The sequence below is a fragment of the Bos mutus genome, chromosome 14 (genome assembly GCF_027580195.1).
Source record: "Bos mutus isolate GX-2022 chromosome 14, NWIPB_WYAK_1.1, whole genome shotgun sequence".
Classification (NCBI taxonomy): Eukaryota; Metazoa; Chordata; class Mammalia; order Artiodactyla; family Bovidae; genus Bos; species Bos mutus.
In genome coordinates, this window is record NC_091630.1 from 17,212,898 (window position 1) to 17,234,018 (window position 21,121).

Below are 21,121 nucleotides of genomic sequence, written 5' to 3' on the forward strand. Positions count from 1 at the left end.
AGTTATTTAAATGCAGGTAACCTAAGCAGTAATCTACCTCCAACTACTATTTTTGACAAACTTTTAAAAAGGAAGTTTAGTTTGAACTTTTTTACTCAAGTACTATTTTAAGAATGTCTCGTAGTTTTAAATTTCTTCCTCAAAATAAACTTATTTCATTAAATGTTTGTCTTTAAATGATTTTATCTTCAACATTTAGGATGAAAATGTTGTTTAAAATGTAAAATTTCTAGCATTTTTAATGTCATCTACTTAATTGAATAAGGCGGTACGTATAGCAGGTTATTGTTCAGCCTTCGCATGTAAATCAGCACAATAGTTTGTTGTTTGAAATGCTTTTGTCGTTTCAAAATAATCATGCCAGAAGATGTCGCTAGCTCTTGCTGTCCTGTGTGACTCTTTGTGACCCCATAGACTGTAGCCTGCAAGGCTCCTCTGTCCATGGGATTTTCCAGGCAAGAATACTGGAATGGGTTGCCATTTCCTCCTCCAGGGGATCTTCCTGACCCAAGGATTGAACCCATATCTTCTGCACTGCAGGTGGATTCTTTACCACTGAATCACTGGGGAAGTCCTAGAAGATGTCTTTAAGTTTTCAATTGTTGGCTTATTTTTTTTAATTCAAATAGTTTTATTATATAAACATAATCCATTAATCTGAGGTCACCTTATATTTGTTGTGCTTATTTATATTTCTGTATATTTACATTTCTAATTAATTATTTGCATTCCAAAAATATATAAAGTTTAAAAACACTAAGGTATTTCTGTCTAAGTAGGGTCAAAACTACTATTATTTTTAAATTATTTTGACTATAAAGAATTCACTATAAATGAATCTGGCTTAAAAAAGCTCACTCCTAACAATTGTTTGTATTAAGTAGAAGAGAAGTATTTGATTGTATGATCCTGTGATGATTTATACTTTAAATACTGAGCCATTCTTTTTATGTTGAAATGTTGATAAGGAGCAATATACTTTTCAGTGGATATAGTCCTAGCCTCCTGAATCCTGATCTGAGTGGTGGTCGAGGAACAAATATGAGTGACAGGCTTAAGTACTGAGCTTAAAACAGTTAATTTTTCCCACCCTTCACAGTGGAATGATGAGAGCATAGGTAGTGGAAACCACAGCAGGCCACTTGGTACTGTTGACTTAAGTACAAACAGCAGTGGAAGTGTATAGCCCTTTGGGAAGCTTTGTGACTGAACAAGAATGCTGGAGTTATTTTGATAAGAGAGCCGCAGTGTAGCCAAAAGTCTGATCATCCCTGAGCTCTGAAACAAGCCAAGGATGAAGAACTGAAGCGTTTGCTCTTCCAGATGAACAAAGATAAATTCAGTTAGCAAAATAAACTCAGTATTTTAGTCAATTTGCAACAAAATGGTGAAAGAATTGAACTGTATATTTTAAACCTTGGCATAAAGACCTGTGGGAAAATAGTCAGCATCTCCAATTCTGGCTCAATTTTTGCTGTACATTTAGAAATTGAACAGAAAATGAGTGCACAGACATATTTAACAATACCACACAAAATGTTGTAAATCCAAAATGAAAACTGAAACTACATGAAGAAGGAGAGCAAAACTCTCTCTTAGGAGTGCTTGCTTATTGAATTTGAAGCCACAGTTTTCTTAGCGTTCCTGCTCAGTATACTTAGTAGTGTTAAAAATCAAGGTCTTGTTGATTTGAGATTTTTTTTTTTCCCCTGTAATTTCCATTCTTGAGGTTATAATGTTCTTCTGAGTGTTAGAGCGAGAATTTAATCTCTGAGTTCTTCTGCTCAAAGAACCAATTCATAGAGAAAGGCATACTGACTACATTATGTAGTCTTTTACTGAATTTGACTTTGTAAAATGTGTCTTTCTCTGGTATTAGTTTGTGCTTTTCATTAGATGTTGTGTTACTTTAGACAGCTAATGAAAAATCTTCATTTGTATATAGCTTCTCAAATTCTAGGAATTTCAATTTTAGTAGATTTAGGACCATTTATTTTTATTTTGGGGAAATAAAAATAAATTTATTTTTTATTTTTTGGGGGAAAACGTTTAGATGAAAACATCTATATTTATTTTGGGGAAAATGTTTAGATGCAAACATCACCAGCAATGAGCAGTTTGCTTTTCTTGGTGTAATTGAACAAATAATGATTATACTGTTTTCAGGTGTTAAGACTATAATTTTCTGTCACACTGAATCACAGGACACTATTGCTTTGCTGTGCTTGGTGCCTAGTGAACATGTGCCTGTTGTTTTGTGAAAATCTTCTCTATTTGATCTCCTTTCGGAGATTCAAGGAAATTGAATTTTCTTCTGATTGAAAGTTGTTGTAGAACTGAGGTCAAGGGAAAAACTTCATATAGGATGCACTAATGATGCTAAAGCTGAAACTCCAGTACTTTGGCCACCTCATGTGAAGAGTTGACTCATTGGAAAAGACTCTGTTGCTGGGAGGGATTGGGGGCAGGAGGAGAAGGGGGCGACAGAGGATGAGATGGCTGGATGGCATCACTGACTCGATGGACGTGAGTCTGAGTGAACTCCGGGAGATGGTGATGGACAGGAAGGCCTGGTGTGCTGCGATTCATGGGGTTGCAGAGAGTCAGACACGACTGAGTGACTGAACTGAACTGTTACCTGTGTAGAGGTCACGTCTTTGGTAACAAACAATAGGGTCTTTGGTTTTGTAAGAAGTTTTACTTGTCTCTTCTCTTCAGTTCAGTTCAGTCGCTCAGTCATGTCCAACTCTTTGCGACCCCATGAATCACAGCACGCCAGGCCTCCCTGTCCATCACCATGTCCCGGAGTTCACTCAAACTCATGTCCATCGAGTCAGTGATGCCATCCAGCCATCTCATCCTCTGTTGTCCCCTTCTCCTCCTGCCCCCAAGCCCTCCCAGCATCAGAGTCTTTTCCAATGAGTCAACTCTCCGTATGAGGTGGCCAAAGTACTGGAGTTGCAGCTTTAGCATCATTCCTTCCAAAGAAATCCCAGGGCTGATCTCCTTCAGAATGGACTGGTTGGATCTCCTTGCAGTCCAAGGGACTCTCAAGAGTCTTCTCCAACACTATAGTTCAAAAGCATCAATTCTTCTGCGCTCAGCTTTCTTCACAGTCCCTCTCGCATCCATACATAACCACTGGAAAAACCATAGCCTTGACTAAACGAACCTTTGTTGGCAAAGTAATGTCTCTGCTTTTCAGTATGCTTAGGGGCTGTCTAATGCCTTGGCTAAGAGATTAGTGGCTTCTGCTCCAAAAAACTACCCATAAAAAAGAGTATTTTTGTATTGTCTTCTATTAAACGTTAAGGGATGTTTTGTGCTGATAGTTCACTACTCGTCATGAATCCTTAGCATTGGAAGTGAATATTTTTTTGACACTCAAAGCATCAACTAAGTGTTATAGATTCAATGTTTATGGCAAAGTAAATGTGCTGAAGTTATAAGTATGACAGAATGAGAAGGGCAAGAAGGTATAGCATACCAAATTCTATAGGATTGTATCGGTTTCTAAAGTAGTCCACTTGATGGTGATAATTGTACATGCTATTTGTGAATTATGCATTATATGTAATCACTTTTCTATCATGTTCTTATTTAATCATAATTGAGAAATAAATATCATTCTAATAACCATTTCGAAGTGGTGGGTAACAAATTCTGAGAGGTCAGATTACATGACTAGTGTCCGAAGTCCTTATCCTAGTACAGCATGTTGCCTGCCAAACTAAACTTAAGTGCATATAACGAGTATTTAAATATATATACATCTTTAAGGAAGCATGCTATGGTGTATTTGATCAGTTCACAGAGAATGGGTTTAGGTTGTCAAGTTGTTTTGAATATTTTCAATGGATAGCAAGGTTGGGATTTAAAAATAAATCCTTAATTAGGTAATCCATGAGTAATCACTGTTTCAGGCACCATCTCTTCCTACCTTTGAGACTGAAGCTGTTTATCTTCAAACCAGGATTTATTTTCAGCTGTTGAAAAGATTAAAAAAACAAACAAACAAACAACAAAAAAAACATCCAACAGACTTCTTCAGAAAGTTTGTTAGTACCAAAGTTAGGACCTTATACATAACTGGAATTCATTATGTATTTGTTGAATTGAATAAGCTTATGTTCTCTACCTCTAATTAAGAGACTTCTAACCACATAAGTCATTTAAAAAGTCTGGCATTGAATCTGCTAACTTTTAAAAGTCCTCTTACTATTAAACTATATGAGGCATGATGCATGCTTTGCTGTTTTTTAAATCATGCTAACTATGGTATATTTTTCTATGGTTGTTGTAGATTCATACATAAATGTGCCTTAGTAGGGTTAGACAGACATTTTAATGGCAAGATAGTAAATATTGTAGGCTTTGTGGATCGTAGCATCTCTAAAGCAACTACATATCTCTGCTAAACAGTAGTCATAGGCAATAGATAAATGAGTGATGTGACTGTGAGGTAGTTAAACTTTATTTCCAAAAATAGAGCCAGATTTGGCCCTTGGCTATAGCTATTCTATAAGAAAATACTCATTAGTATGATCCTAACTTGTTTAGAGGAACCTGGAATGGCATGCATGTACACTGAAACTATGAAAATGATTTGATTAGTCTATGTTTATATTATTGGCATTATATATAAGCACTTAGGTGATTTGCATTATCATATATAAATTATAAGGAATAATTGCAGGTGGTAAATTTTTACTTATATTTATTTATATGTATATAAATATTTTATAAATATGAATGTGTATTATTTAATATATAAATATAAGCATTATTGTTTATTTATATTTACTTATATTTACTTAAATGGTAAATTTTTACTTATATTTATTCAAGTTAAAAACTATTGTTGTTGTTATTTCTTATCCCAGGGAGATTCTGTCCAAGCTGTTGATGATTCACCATTCTCAGATTCTGTTACCTTGGAACAGACTACAAGTAACATTGGTGGATCCAGTGGTCGTGTTAGTCTATGGATGCAGTGGGTGCTCCCCAAAATTACTGTAAAGCTCTTTGCTCCAGATCCTGACAATAAAGGCATAGGTATAGGGTTACTTTTCTACTCTACAGATAAAATATTAAACACTGTTTTTAGAAGAAATTGGAGACCTTGTTTTATTTAATCATTGTCATTTAAGTCAAACATCATTAGATCTAATTCAAGTGATTTCTGTTAGCAGTACTAACGTGGTGCCTATATTACCTCAGTTCTGTCTTGTTTGTATTAAAATTCACTCCAAAAGCCATGAGGTAATTTTTTTTTTTATTGTGGTAAAAGTCACCAATATAAAACATATTATTTTAACTGTATTTGTACTTTCTTCAGTGGTCATATCACTGAAAATATTGCAGAGATTGTTGACTGATATTAGATGTAATACTTCATACATTAACTGGTATTTCCCTTATTTTGAAATAAGTATCCTATCTTATTAATTTTGATGCATATATTAATATTAATTTTGTAGTTATTGTAAATTTTTATGTGGTTAGTGAACAGAAACTCTCAGTCCCTCTGTACATGTCAAGGATATATATGGCAACATTAAATGTAAAATTGAAAGTTTTTATGTTGATTGTGAGCCCTATACTGATTTAGTATTTGCTTCCTATTGCAGAACTTTGTATGGTCAGTGAACTAGAAGATCTCAGTGCTTCAATAGATGTCCAGGATGTGTACACTAAAGTGAAATGTAAAGTAGAAAGTTTCAATATTGATCACTATAGAAGCAAGTAAGTAATGAATAATGAATATGGGAAAAACTATTTTCTTTGACCAAAGTCTGTGAAAGAATTTTTATATTTTAATTTGATTAGTTATTTTAAAAAATATTGTAGTAATTCCCAAAGATGGTTCTTAACAGATATATTAATTTTACTTAGTATCATTCATATATGGAATATAATAAAGTTTTATTTTATAAGAGGGCAAATCTGTTCCTAAGTATCTACCTTGTCATATTGAATGAAATAAGCTGCTTTTACTAATCACTTGACAGTTTGTTGTGCATGTTGTATATTTGCTAAGATGCCTGGGACACAGCTAATGGCTTTGGGTTTTGCTGTGTACTCCTCATCCACTCCCTATACCATTATAGAAGTAGAGCAGCTTCTCATGTTCCTTACAACTTTGAGGACTTCCTAACTCACAGAAGATTAATGTACCTATGGTATTAATAGATGTTCCTATAACCATATTTTTCCTTTCTAATAAATTTCTACCAAAAGGAGATTATAAATAAGTATGATTTGTTTATAATATTGAATGATGGTAGTAAAAAAATAAAGTTTTAGATATTTTCATAAAGATACATATATAACAACTTATCATCAGTTTTTCCCAAATAAAAATACAGATGCCTTTGGGGTTATTTTGCTTTATAACACTACCCTGAAATGTTTTTTTTAATAATTGAAATATGATTTATATACCGTAAAACTCACATATAGTTTTTAAAAGCTGTTTTCTAAACAGCATCATATTTTCATTTTCATAGTATTTTGGCAAAGAAACAGCCTTAAAGTCCTTTTTTTTCCCGTTTTCATATTTATTCATCAACAATTAAGTGTCTGCAAAAGTACACATTTCTGTACCTTTATCAATGCATTATATACTCTAAAAACCAAAGTCTTTTATAAGAGATTTCTAATTCTACATTTAAACATTTGAGTTTTCATTCTTTATTATGTATATCATTTATGTAAATAACTCTCAACTCTGTCAAAGCCAAAAATTGTGTCAAAATTTCGATGGTAAAAATATTTTGCTGGGTATATATTAAGACCTGTTATAATAGTATTATTTTCCCAAGTGTATGATAATTGTTTCTGTTGGAATAACAGTGAATCAGTGATTGATTTTTGATAATGCAGTGGTTCAGTTCCTTTTGAATGGTATATCTCCATATCAAAATGATCCTAGCAAATATATGTGAATTTTATTTTATTGCTGAAATAATTTCTTGATTATGTGAATATTACAATTTATGTTGTAGATTATCAATGATTTTGCTGTTAATTTTATGTAAATTTTAAATATTTAGATAGTTTATTCATTCTTTTAATCAAACTGTTTATTAAGTGTATATTATATCCCAAGCACTATGCTAAGCACTAGGGATGTAGTGTTCAACAAAAATAGACGTAAACCATACCCTTATGGACCTTAGAGTCACATGTGCTTGTGCTTAGTTGCTCAGTCATGTCCGACTCTTTGCGACACCATGATCTGTAGTCCACCAGGCTCCTCTGTCCATGGGATTCTCCAGGCAAGAGTACTGGAGTCTAAGCCACAAGGGGAGCCCAGAGTCACATGAATGAGATAGAAAAATAACCTTGGTAAATATATAATTTACCATTAAGACAGTTGCTCTCTGCAGAACTACCAGGGTGTGGTGCTAATGTGAATTGTTCTATTGATTGCTTTGTCAGTTCCACGTTTTAGTTCAGTGTAGTACTGTTTACATCATAACGACTTGAAATAGTTGTATATGCTCAATTTCTTAACTCAGAAAAATTGAAGAGAACAGATAAGGTGAACTTATGTTTTCCAGGCCAGGGGAAGGTTGGCAGTCAGGACATTTTGAAGGAGTATTTCTACAGTGCAAAGAAAAACCTGTGGTGAGACTCATTTAGTAATTATGACTTTTTAAAAATATATTATAAACTGTTTATCTTTGTTCTTTCATGCAGTGGGGCTAATGGTTACAAGAATTAGAGCTCAGCAAATTCTTTTTGACCTATTCTCATAAAATTACATTACAAAGTAAAACTATTCCTTTAAGTTGCTTTTGTTTTGTAACCATTTTCCTGTTATAGCAATTAAGTAAATTTTTAATAAGATCAAGGTAGGATTGCTTTTATTAATATACTTTGTCATTAATGTGTTAGTATGTTGATCTTCTAGAAGTTTTTCCTAAGTTTTTCCATAAGTGAGTTCATGTTGGATTGTCCTTTATTATAAATTAAAAGTAGTCATTTACACTAAAAGCAACAATTTTTTGTTTACTTCCATTAACAATGCTTTTGCAGAAGATGGTGCAGACAGAGGCCATACCTAGCAGTGGCTCAAACCTAAACCTTTGCAAACTTGAGCAAAATTAAAACTGTCCAGATTTTTTTTTTTTGCTTATGGCTTTTATTGCTTTTTGTCTTTTCACCTTCTTTGCTCCTGTCCATCACCTCAAGCCTTGGGGAAGAGTGTTGGTCTCTGGGGCAATGTGGAGGTGTCTTCCTTTCCTGTACTGACAAGCTGAACAGACGCACCTTGTTGGTTCGACCCATCAGCAACCAGGACCCTTTCAGTAATTGCTCTGGCTTCTTTCCTTCTGTAAGAAATCATTTTTAAATTACGCTACAGAACTCCCATTAACAGGAACCCAGAGAAGGAATGGAACTATCCATAGAGTCAACTCTTGATTTTTATCTTTCTCTGTATCTTTCGCTTTATAAATGAACTATTATGTATTCTTAAATTATAGACTGTTTGCACTATAATCCAGTTTGTTTCTGGGTTACTTGAATATGCTGGTTTATTGAATATAAACTAATTATCATCATCATTGGAAAATCAAAGTGGGATGTTATGTATGTTTGTTAAATTGTACATATACTGACTGATCAAGAGTTGACCATACTGCTTTCGTTATTCCTTTTATGATTCTTCCTTGCACTGCTTTTTCCCCTATTATTATGCTGTTTCCTTCTCAGAACTAACTCCAAGTGCCTTATTTATTTGGTGCCTCTTAAGTCTGGACAAGGTTGTACATCTGTCAATTACTAGATGAAAGAGGAATACTAGACTGTATACCAGTGGGTTTTAGAAATTTAAAACTTTTTTTTCCCCTGGTGGTATAAAATATCTGAATATATTATTAAGCTAGTTCTTTTAAATGATATTTTTAAGTCAATAAAAATACATGTAAATTTTAAATATTGAGTAGATTTTCACAATGGTAATAGAAATCCTCTTAAGAAACTATTAAGTGCAAATGTTATTATTTTCTCAGCATCTGAAAACTAGTATTTATTTCCCCTTTTTTTGTAACTTAAAAGGAATTAAGACATATATCTTTAAAAATAAAGTGTAAAAATTAGCCAAATATTTTAAATAATTGTGTTCTTAGATTTAGTGTTTAACGCGGTAATTGCATAGCAAATACTAGTTTCTGATTTGATTTTTTAATTTTTTCTAGTCTAGTCTGGATAAAAATTGTCCCTAAATGTGGCCTTTGTATTAATGGACATTCTGTTTAGATTTATTTTCTTCTCTTTAAATGTTCATTAGCATCCATGAGAAGCTTTCTTAACAATTTTAACATGTATTCATGAAAGCAAACCAAAATTATTGTTAATGTGTTTTAGAATTTTATCAATTTTTCTAAATTTTGAATTTTCTTAACATTTTAATAATTATCATTGGCCTGACTTTCATTTTAAGTAGTAGAAAATATTATTATTACTTTATGAAAGGTAATACTTATTTCAATTCCAGCTAGTATTCATCCATACTTTCTGTTTTTTCACTCATTCTACTAGCACAGGTAGGAATGCAGCACTTTAACACACTTTCTCTCATGGGTATTTACCTTTTAATACCTACAGTCAACATGTTTAAAACTATCTTTACCAAATCAAAACATTTGTACTTTCAAACGCCTTTTATACTATTTCCAGGATTCAAATGTTGCCATTAATTAAGCTTTGAGGTGATTCATCTGGATTATGGTTGGTTCTACCCCTCGACACCTTAATCCCCAGTTGAGACACCTAGAGACAGTGTGGCTGTGGCCTCTCCCGTTGCAGCCACCCACAGCACCCAGGTCCATCTACGTTTGCCCGCAGTTCAGCATCATAGTGATGAGATTGCAATCACTTTTTCTTGTTTTACTGTATTTCCTTTTGTTTTGAGGGTAGAAAGCCAAAAGAGAGGGAAATAAGATAAAATGAAGTGAGAAAGTTGGACAAAGTAAAAGATGTTCTGAGGGCAGGACAATTATATGAAAAGTTATTATATTGCATATCTATTTAATGCTTACTTTACAAGCTCTTTTTAATGGTCAAAAAGTTGATTTTGAGATACTTTTGCAAAGGTAAATTTTATCTTGTCTTTCTTCACTATAAAATCCAAATTTAAAACAAAATTAACAGAGCACTGAGTTTCATACTATTTTATTCTCATTGTGTGATAGGCAACAAAATGAGAAGCAGAAAATAGAAGTAGAAGAGGTTTACTGATGATGGAATAACGTAGGCTCTGACATATTGTTGCTTTGCTCCTTCTCACTTTTTTCTTGTTTATGTGAATGTATTTCCTTCTTTTTCATTTTTCCTGGTTCACTTCCTCTCTTAACATCACTCTTTGAACTCCAATAACTAAAAATCTTCATCAAGCCTTGGGAAGAGGGGTTGTATTTTGAGTAATTATACTTTAATTTGCAAAATAGAATTTTATGTACATTAATTGGTTCAGGAAAACTTTTCTCAAAAATATCCTTTTTATATGTTGAGAAATTCAAATTACATGTTTTATTTTACCCTGAAAAATATGCTCTTTTACTATAATTTTATAGTGTTCAATTTGAATATAAGTTTATTGGACAAGTTTTGTCACAAGTACTGAAGTTGTTATGATACAGTTTTCAGTCTTAATCAGATATTTATGTGTGTTAATATGGTATTAAATCCAGGGAATATGAGTTGAAAGAGAGTTGTTAGGTAGGTTTTATAAACAATATGATAGTCCCGGAAAATAGACAAGTTCTAAAAGAAAGCTATTTTTGTCTCATGATACCATTTTTTCTTTATATGCATTAAATGGTTAATTCAGTTATCAAAGTGTGATATCAGTGATGCTTGTCTTCATATATATTAGTGAGATTACAGAGGAAAATCTTTGTTTTTATAAATGTTAAGTCAAGTGAAGTCAATCAACTTTTCAGGTTGTTGATCACCAATGAAAATACATAACATGGTTATTTCAATTTTTCTTTCATAAACCCTGTCTGACCCAAATTATGACAGCGTATTGCTACTTTTAATGAAAAATTATCAAGAATGAAAAGATAAATCTATATATGAACTGTTCCAAATTCTGAGTGTTGTAGAAAATGTAGAAATTATAGAAACAGGCACAAAGAGGTTAATTACCTCTCTCAAGACCTAGAACTACAACCCAGGATTCCTAACCTGAGTTCAGTCATTCTGAGTCTTAGAGGCTTTTGCCCTGTCTGTAGAATTGATTAGTAATGTGCTCGTTAAGTGTGTTTTTATTTTTTTATTTATATTAAACATCTGATTAATCATGGGGAAAAAATATTGACAATAACAAAAGATAATAGTACCAACCTAGATTGTTTTCTGCTTTCAAATTCTTTTTTTTTTCTTTTTGAATAAAATATGTATTGTGATTTCCTCTTTCTGGAACAGACAACTGCAAAGCTTCTAGATGGCTCTCATCAGCAGCATGGATTTCTGTCTTTGACATACACAAAAGCTGTAACAAAAAATGTTCGCCACAAGTTAACATCAAGAAATGAGCGAAGAAGTTTTCATAAGTTATCTGAAGGTTTAACAGATGGTTCCCCTCATTTTCTTCATGAAATACTTCTTTCAGCACAAGCCTTTGATATTGTCCTTTGTTTTCCTTTACTTAATGCCATTGCAAGTATATTTCAAGCAAAACTACCAAGAACCCAAAAAGAGAAAAGAAAATCTCCTGGTCAGCCCATGAGGACCCATACACTGACTTCACGCAATTTACCTTTGATTTATATCAACACAAGCGTAATCAGAATTTTTGTTCCAAAAACAGAAGAAATGCAGCCAAGTATTGAAGGTATTCTTTTTAGAATTTTTTTTTCCAGTCTTATTTTAAATAACTTTTAAATACTGTGTGTGTTTCTGACTCTGCTGATTACTAGAGTAAGAAATAGGAAATGTTTTTCTTTAGGTCTTTTGCTAATAAAGCTTATACTTTCTGTCATTTGTTTTGTTGACCTCCAATATTGTGTTCTATATACCTAAGATAACTAAAAATTGCTTTATAAAATTAGCCAACACTCCTCATACTGCACTAATGGAATAAATTATATTGGCAGTCTTGTGCAGCCATTCCCACTTTCTATCTCCAAAATGTTTTCATCACCCCAAGCAGTAACTCTGTACCTTACAGACTGAAGAATAACTCCCCCTTGCTTACTTTCTGTCTCTCTGAAATTGCCTGTTGTAGGTATTTCATATGAGTTGAATCAGAGAATATTTGTCCTTTTGTGTCTGGCTTATTTCGCTTAGCATAATGTTTTCAGGGTTCATTCATGTTGTATACCATGCATCATAATTTCATTTATTTTTATGGTAGAATAGTATCTATTGTATGTATATACCCCATTTTTTAAATCCAGTCTTCTATCAGACACTTGGATTGTTTCCACTGATGTTGTGAGTAATGCTGCTATATACTTGTCTGTTCAAACTCATTTTTGATTCTTTTGAGTATGTACCTCGGGGTTAAATTGCTGGCTTATATGGCATTTCTTTGTTGAGAATTCTATGGTGTTGATTAACCACCAATCTGCTTTGAAGCTTTTTTGACGAGGCAGGATTTGTAGTAGTTTCTGAATGATAGTATTGAGTCAACAGGAAGCATGAAGGGAGCTCCCTGTTAGTAAAGGTGGTAGTACCTGTGGCTGAGCACCTTCACGATAGACAGAGGTCAGGGGTTTCATGGGTTGACCCTAGCCTCATTTTTCTGTCATACTCAGTGGTGGTTCATCAAAACAGGTTCTGTGCTTCATTGATTTGTATAGATGTCCAAAGGGATACTCACCTGGCTATTCGAGAAAAGGGAGGGAAAGGAAAAACTTTCTCTCCTTTGTGCATATATTTGTTTTGTTTGTTGGCTTATTGTTTTATGAACATTTAGTTAAATTTTATAATGAATACTGTGTATCACACAGTTTTGTTGATACTGCTTTAAGTTTCCCATTTCCTTGCTGTAACTAGGAAAATCTTCGATTGGTTGTAATTACAGAAGGTTTCTAGACTCTTCCTAGTTTATTTTTCAAGCTCCTTTGTTCTTTTTTGGTGCTGCTTGTGGTGGGATTTTTAAGGTATAATTTAAAAATTGTGACCCTGAAGTACCTGCTAAGCATGTAACCTTGAATAAGAGCATATGAGGTGGAAGTTAGGGAAGGGACCTTGTTACAGCCATCTTTGGAAAATACTGTCTGCCACATTTCTCTGTGGACTTTTGGTTAATTTTGATCCTTTGCTTATATGAACACTTTGTGTAATAAACACCTTTTGCTGGTATTTTTCATGACTTGGGTGAGTATATATAGAATAAATTTCTAGCAAAAGGATTGCTAGATCAAAGGGTATCTACCTTAAAAATATTAAGGGGTGTCAAAATGCTCTCCTATAAATTGCCTGACCAGTTTATACTGTTTCCTTGGTGTCCTTGTAATAGGGATCTGTCATGCTTTTTGGTCTTTTGTCAGTCTCATTAGTGAAAAGTATACTTTTTTCCTAAAGAGTTGCTCATCTGTTCTTTGTCATTTATTAAGAACTCTGTGTGAAGCCTGTTGTTTGACCTGCATTGTATTGCACATATCTTTTCATGTTTTGTGTTTTTTTTTGCTATTTGACTCTGTGTGTGTGTGTGTATGTGTGTCTATGTGTACCCCTATATTTATATCAGCATGTATATCTTTGCTTATACCTGTTTTCATATCTGTATCTGAGATACTATCAATTGCCAAAACATGTGCCTATCCACTATATATATATATATATATATACACACACACACACACACACACACACACATATATATAATGTCTTGACATATTATGTTAAATTTTGGGGCCACTTTATCTTTCTTCATTACTGCTGTAATTCAAATGAGCATAATATTTTTAATCAGATTAATTAAACTGAATGGAAATTATGTCTTATTGAGTGTGATAGCATACTGAAATGTTGCCATTTCATACTTCTTAGCAGAAACTATAAAACTATCTCCAAGCAGTTTGTGTCTTTCAGAGATGATTGTCAAACTGAATGTGACTGTATTTCCCATTAATGTACATAATCACTGGGTTACATATTATTGAACCTTCATTGTGTCTTCAGCTGAAAATATGTCAATAACTAATAGTACCTTTTGTTGATAGCTTAATGTGAGGTTGTCATTATAGTTGTGGCTTTATAAAAGTTTAACATTGCAGTGGCAAGTTCAAATACCTTTGAGATTTTAGATGTTTTATTATATAGAGTTTATACTGAGAATCTTAAAGGAAAATTGAAGTCTCTAAAATGTTTTTATTTCATATTGAATTTTTAAAAAACTTAGCTATGAACAACAGTCTTTTATTGTCTGACAATTTCATGAAGATTCTGCTCTTTTAAGCTTTTGGTTACTTAATCAAGCTCATAATTTCAGATTTGTTCTTAGCCTTTTCATTTTCAATACATACTCTCTTGCCTCAAGAAAAGATAAAGTCTTTCAGACGTATGTTTCATTTTACATGAAATGTACAAGTTTCGAATAGTTCATCTGTAAAATTCAATAATAAAAATATATTTAACATTCTAATATTTAAAGAAGTTATATTAAAGTCTGGTTTTCGACTTGAATATTGCTTGCTTTATGTGCGATTATTATCAAGATTCTGAATCTACAGGTGTTTGACTTCCAGCTTAAGCTATTTATTTCATAACAGAGGGCTGTTTTTTGGATCTGATATGAGTCTTCTAGAGTGAGTAGTTCCTCATGAGGCTCAATTTTTAAAAATACAGTTACAGCAAAGAAGGAAGGCATTCATTTTCATGTTGAAAATGCTTCTAGAGGGAACACTTCCTCATTTGGTCCAACTATTAAATGCAGGTGAAATAAACCAAAAAAGGGAAGCTTGTTTTGTTTTTTTTTTCTCCCCAGCTATCAAATAACTAAAGACATGACTCAGGGCGCTTTCTTGTATAAATACCTATTTTTTACTAGTTTTTCTTATATCTCTGGATACATTTTGATAAGCTGAATACTTTCTATAATAAAATTGATTATTTTAATTTAGTTCATGAATGATATGCATTAAATGCTTTTTATTATTATTATATAACTTTGTAGTCAGTTTAATCTAGTGAGAATACTTTTGGCTCTAAGAGAAACAGAATTCTGTTCTTGGATCTGGCTTTGTGTGTAACACTAAGGACGTCATTTTTCTTCCATATGTACCTCATTTACTGCAGTGTTTCTATTACATTTTAGACTTTCATATGGTGGGTAGTATCTGTAGCCTGGAAGAACAGTTAGCAAGTACACTAATCGCACTTTTGTGGTATGGTCTGTTCTCCAGGCTTACTATTTATTGATTTAATTGATGCCTTCTGCTTAATCAGAGGTTTTACCCACATGAAACTATTTGATAAGCCTGACATAAAATGCAGGATCTGTGAAATGTAAACAGGTTTCATAGTATAAGCACCTATAATCAAGCCAGACCTCTAGTCATTTGAAAATAGTGTAACTTCATGAGAAGTAGTGTTTAATTTGATCTTTTTTGCTGTGGACATTCAAAAATATCATCTGTGTTGCAGCATCCACATGCTGATATTTATTATGATTGCTCATCTCTTTCTTCCCCCTTTGCTGTCTTTCCACTTCCCCTGCCATTTTGCCTCTCCCTTATGTACGTCTTATTCTGGTTCCTTCTTTTCCTCGCTGAATATCTTTCTTCTTATTTTTTCTGATTTTCCTAATTCTGACTTTCCTTTTTAGACTAATCTAAGTCAGACCATACCAAGTGTTTTGTCGAAGCAGCTGGAAATAATCTCTTAGCTTTTGCATTCTTTGGGCACCACAGTTTGGGAAATATGGATTGTATGCCTTTGTAGGCATGTTCTGTTCAGGATATTCCTGAGGTCTTGCAGAGCCAGTCCTTTTCTGTTCCATTTGTGGCAGATGATAGTTCTTTGAAAGAAATTATGAATTTTACTATATGTTTTCTTCAAAACCCAGAAAATTGTATATTGTTAACAATTTTTAAACAATTTTGAACAGCTACTGCAGTAGACTCATCTGTGGGGAAAGAAGGAATAAATTTAATGTAAATTAATGAGGGCATCCAAAAAAGCTCTTTATTCCAAATAATTTTTTAAAAAGACATTGAATTAGCCAATGGCTTATAGAATTGTTTAGCTTTGTAACATGAGAACATGTGATAAATTTTTTTTAATTCAGTTTAACGAATCAGAATTAATATACCCTTTTACCTTTTCTTGTTTTCTGAAAATACTTACCTTAGTTTTAGGTTCCATTAGGAAATAGGACTTTTACACAAGTGTGAAATTACTATTTCTCAAGCAGTTCCACAGTAGAAATTATTAACATTAAAAAGTGCCTAGAATAGCAAGTTGAAAAGCCCTTATATATTAATCAGTTACTTGTTTTTTTCTTTCTTTACTGTTGCAGCCTTCAGCTCACGTTACACCTTAAAGTGCTCTTGTGTGTTCCTATATGTGTGTTGTATTAGTACAATTATGTAAATTCAAACAACTTGGAGAATTTGTTACTGACTTTTTGATATCCTTTAATGTATTTGTAAGCAACAGTACAGTGTTGAAAACCAAAGGTTGAAAATCACTTGGGAGAAAAATGTAGTAGTATCACATCATGAAATTAGATAAATACGCTACTTCAGTATTACTTATATATAATTAATATTGCATGTTTTTATGTTGGGTGAATTATTTTATTGCCATTTTTAATTGTCTGTGCAGAGAAGTACTTAGTGGGATATAAAAGAAACAATGGACAGAGCATTGAATATTTCTATTTTAAGCATATTTTTTCTTGTCCTCATTTATGGTCTTATCTTAATGTATGTCTGTCCCATTCTTCAAAATTTCTCCTTATACATGAGGTTGTGCACAGATCCACTGTTTCCTCATGAATCTACTTTTTTCGTTACAGTTAATCAGACAGCAAAGGAAGATACCATGGTTCTGAAGATTGGCTCTGTTGCTATGGCTCCCCAGGCTGACAATCCCCTTGGCAGATCCGTCCTCAGGAAAGATATTTACCAGTAAGTTTATTTTCTTATGTCCAATTTTGCCAACAGTTTCATACTGCGAAGAAATACACTGATCAATAAAACTTGTATAGTGTGGCCTGCAGAAATACTTTTCATTCAGGATCTTTTGATATTTAAAACCAGGTTTTTCTGATTTTCTTCAGTTGTGGGTTTTTAAATTCATTCAGACAAATCAAGTATTTCTGTGAAGTGTTGATGAATAACAGAATGTAAGTACCAAGTCACCATAAAACTGAAGAAGCGCAGTTTGGAAAATTTTAGCAGACTTCAAATTTGACCAAATCTCTAATCACATGAGAAAATGAGGTCCTTTCTAGAACTACCACATCTTAGTGTAGTCATATTGTATCACACTGAAGCATTTTCTTAATTTAGCTATAAGCCATTATTTGAAATTTAGGACTGTGCATGTCATATGGATCAAAGCTGTAAAGAAAAGCAAACTTCTAAGGAGAAATTTCACAGTAAACACTTTCTGTGAAAATGCCATGCTCTGGATTTTGTCACTGAGTATTTGCAAACCACACCAAGCATATATGGAGAACTAAACTGGTGAACACATGTAATCAACATGATAAAAATAATATATCATTCATACTGAAGTTGGCACAGCTGCCAGACACAAAAGTACAGTTGCAAATAATACCAAGTGAGAAAAGTCACAGAAATACAGATGAACAAGTGTCTTATTTTTCCTGCTGGTCTGTTTTTCAGATGTTATATTCTCTTACTCTTACAAGAAATACATTTCTACTGTTCTCCAATAAATGTTACTGCTAGGAAAGATTCTGATTTTTATAATGCATTTACCACCTAGAGGATGACAACTATTTTTACTTTAAGTGGACCTATGAATTTTGTTTTCTCAATTTTTTCTGTTATTAGAATTGATTTGTTGTTGTTGTTTTTTTTTTTTTTGCCTTTGAATTCTATATCTTGCTTACTTTGTTGTGTTACTTTTTTTTCTGGTAGCTTATAGTAGGCTTTAAGTAGGCTTTAGGAATCATCTAATCTGGTTTCCTTATTTATAGATTAGGAAATTGAGGAGCCAAAAGAATCACTGTCCCTAGTCAAGTAATGACAGAGCCAATATCACCACTCATGCTTTGACTTCCTTAGTATCTAAAGAAAGGATTACAGTAGAATCCTTTGTGGGTGAAAGCAATTTCATTTTCTAACATTTGGAAATTCTATCAGGTATATTTATCTTTTCTTTTCCACTTCAGAAATAAGTGGTCCTCAAAGAGTTTTCTACTTTACTTTTGGTGAAAGAAATATGTTTCTTATTAAAAGACCCTGTCACCATCAATAAAGTGAGTCACTAAAGGTATTAACTTCCTCTCCTCCTCTACCCTTTCTCCTTTCTGGCTCTCCAGCCGTCATTTATGAAGATGTGACTCTCGTCTTCCTGATTCATCGCTTCCTCCCTTTTGTCCTTCTTGAATGTTCTTTTCCCATCAGTCTCTCTCCTTACTCACTTCTTGATTTTTTTTCGAGACCTAACTTTTCATTCCCTTTCTGTATTTTTCTTCATTCTTTACCTTTCTTCCCTTTACACATTTTTTCTTTCTTTACTTTCTGCCTTCTTTCACTATATCTCACTTCCTTCCCTGTTTCACTGTCTTAATAGTCTGACTTATTTGATAGGATATGGAATTACAATGCCAAAAAGTACATTAAGTCTGAAAATGTGCATTATCTCTTTAGATCTTCAGTGCCTCACATCCTGCCTCACAGAAAATATGTAAAAATATGTACACAGAAAGTACATAATGGCTGTTTTATGTTTCTAGAATAAATGCTCTTACTTTCTTTTTCTAACTGACAAAAAGCCAAGGCGCACACAGAATATGTATGTATTTTTCCAAAAGCATATGCTTCAGTTGCGGAGCATTTCAGAATCTATCTTAGAATCCTCTTCAGTTATTTTTAAATTCATACTTCTATCATTTAGTCCCTCCCCTGATTATGTGATTTAGCAATTTCATTCTCTTGTTCCCTTCCCATATGTTTTTACTTCCTCTTTCTTTTAATCTGCCTTTTGTGTTTCTTCTTTCTTTCTTGTTTTTGTAACTTCCTTAATGTGATAAATGGCTTCTGTAAAAAAACCCACAACTATTATAGTTTATAATCAATAACTGGGTGCTCTCCCCTTAATATCAGGAGCAAGACATCACTTCTGTGTAGCATTGTATTAGAGGTTGAAGACAGGGAAGTTAAATAGGAAAATGAAATAAAAAGCATTCAGATGGTAAGAAAGAAAAAAACTATATCTTTTTGCTGATGACATGATCTTATATATGGAAAATCCTAAGGCAGCCTCTGGAAAACTTTTGGGCAAATAAACTAGTTCAAGAAAGTTGCAAGATATAAAAAAAAAGTCAGTGTACAGTTAACCCTTGAGCAATAGGTTCAAAATATGTGGATTTTTTTCTAATAGTAAATACATTACCACACAGCTCATGGTTGGTTGAATCTGAGATACAGAAGGGATGTGGAGGGCTGACTAATGGACTTGGATGCCTCTGGATTTTGGTGTTCCCAGCGGGTCTTAAAATCAGTCCTGCACAGGCACCAAGGAACGACTGTGTAAATACCAGTTCACAACAGCAATAAGCAAAGAACTATCCAAAAGTGAAAGTAAGAAAACAATTCCATTCATAATATCGTCAAAAGAAATTAAATTGTTACAAATAAATTTACCAGAAGAATCAGAAAACTTATACTCTGAAAACTACAGAATATTGTTGAAAGAAACTAAAGAAAATCTAAATACACAGAATTATAGCCCAAGTACATTGATCAGAACACTTAATATTGTTAGATGTCAATCCTTCTTAAACTGATCTGCAGATTCAATATGATCCACATCAAAATTTCAGCTAGCTTCTTTGTAGAAATTGGCAAAGTTTCTAAGATCTATAAGGAAATTATTCATATGGAATTTCAAGGGATTCCAAATAGCCAAAACAGTCTTCAAAAAGAACAAAGTTGAAGGACTCTCACTGCTAAATTTCAAAACTTATGACAAAACAATAGTAATCAAGCTAGTGGAGTACTGGTATGAAAGTAGGATATCTAGACCAATGAACAGAATTGAGAGTCCAGAAATAAACCGTCCACCACATTTACCGTCAGTGGTTTTTGATAAAGGAGCCAAGACAACTCAGTGGTAAAGAATACTTTTTTCAACAAATGGTATTTAGATATCTGAATATCCACATGAAGTTGGATCCTTACCTGACACTGTGTATAAAAATTAAGCCAAAAGGACCAGAAATGTAAAATTAAGAGCTAAAATTCTGAAACTTACAGGAGGAAGGATAAGAGTAAGTCTTTGTGACCTTTGATTAGATAATGGTTTCTTTAAAATGACATCAAAAGCATAAGGGAAAAAAGAAAAAAAGATAAAATGAACTCTACCAAAATTATAAATTTCTGTGGTGCAAAGGACTCTGTCAAGAATGTGATAATCCACAGAATGGGAGAAAATATTTACAAATCACGAGACTTGTATTCAGAATATATAAAGAACTCTTAGAGCTCAATAATTGAAGGATAGATATATTGAGTTCAATATATTATTACAACTATTTTCCACTGTTTTTTTAAATCCTTTTTTCAGTGTGACTTCCAGCATTTTTAAATTTAGATTGGCGGCTTTGATTGTGGTTTGCATTATATTTCTATTGAACAGTGCAACACTGTAGGAGGCCCATAAGAAATACAGGACATGTCACCCTTGAGACATTTCAAATGGAAGATGAATTGATTTTAGTTGGAGTTGTAAACCAACCCCAAAGACTGGACAGAAATGATCCACTCCTTATCCACACTGCCTTATGAGAAAAGATGTACCTTCTCTGGGCAAAAAACATTGACTTCTGTTTCCATAGTCTTTATACATGGTATCTGATATGTATTAAAAAAAAGACAAAAAGATACCAAAAAAGCAGGAAGATTTGACCCATTATTAAGAGAAAATTTAACTAATAGAAAAAGACCCACAAATGACT

General features: G+C 33.0%; 1 protein-coding gene across 9 annotated transcripts in view; it reads left to right on the top strand.

Annotated features, from left to right (window-relative positions):
* Positions 1-21,121, top strand: part of VPS13B (vacuolar protein sorting 13 homolog B) — an 805,186-nt gene that overhangs the window by 430,732 nt on the left and 353,333 nt on the right. For 6 of the 9 annotated variants that reach the window (XM_070383027.1, XM_070383026.1, XM_070383030.1 and 3 more), the window contains 5 exons: positions 4,884-5,055; positions 5,631-5,745; positions 8,200-8,341; positions 11,440-11,848; positions 16,985-17,096. In XM_070383027.1, the coding sequence (XP_070239128.1) occupies positions 4,884-5,055; positions 5,631-5,745; positions 8,200-8,341; positions 11,440-11,848; positions 16,985-17,096 (950 nt within the window). Of the gene's footprint in view, positions 1-4,883; positions 5,056-5,630; positions 5,746-7,565; positions 7,633-8,199; positions 8,342-11,439; positions 11,849-16,984; positions 17,097-21,121 lie in introns of those variants that run through there. The other 3 variants (XM_070383032.1, XM_070383033.1, XM_070383034.1) reach the window with 2 other exon arrangements.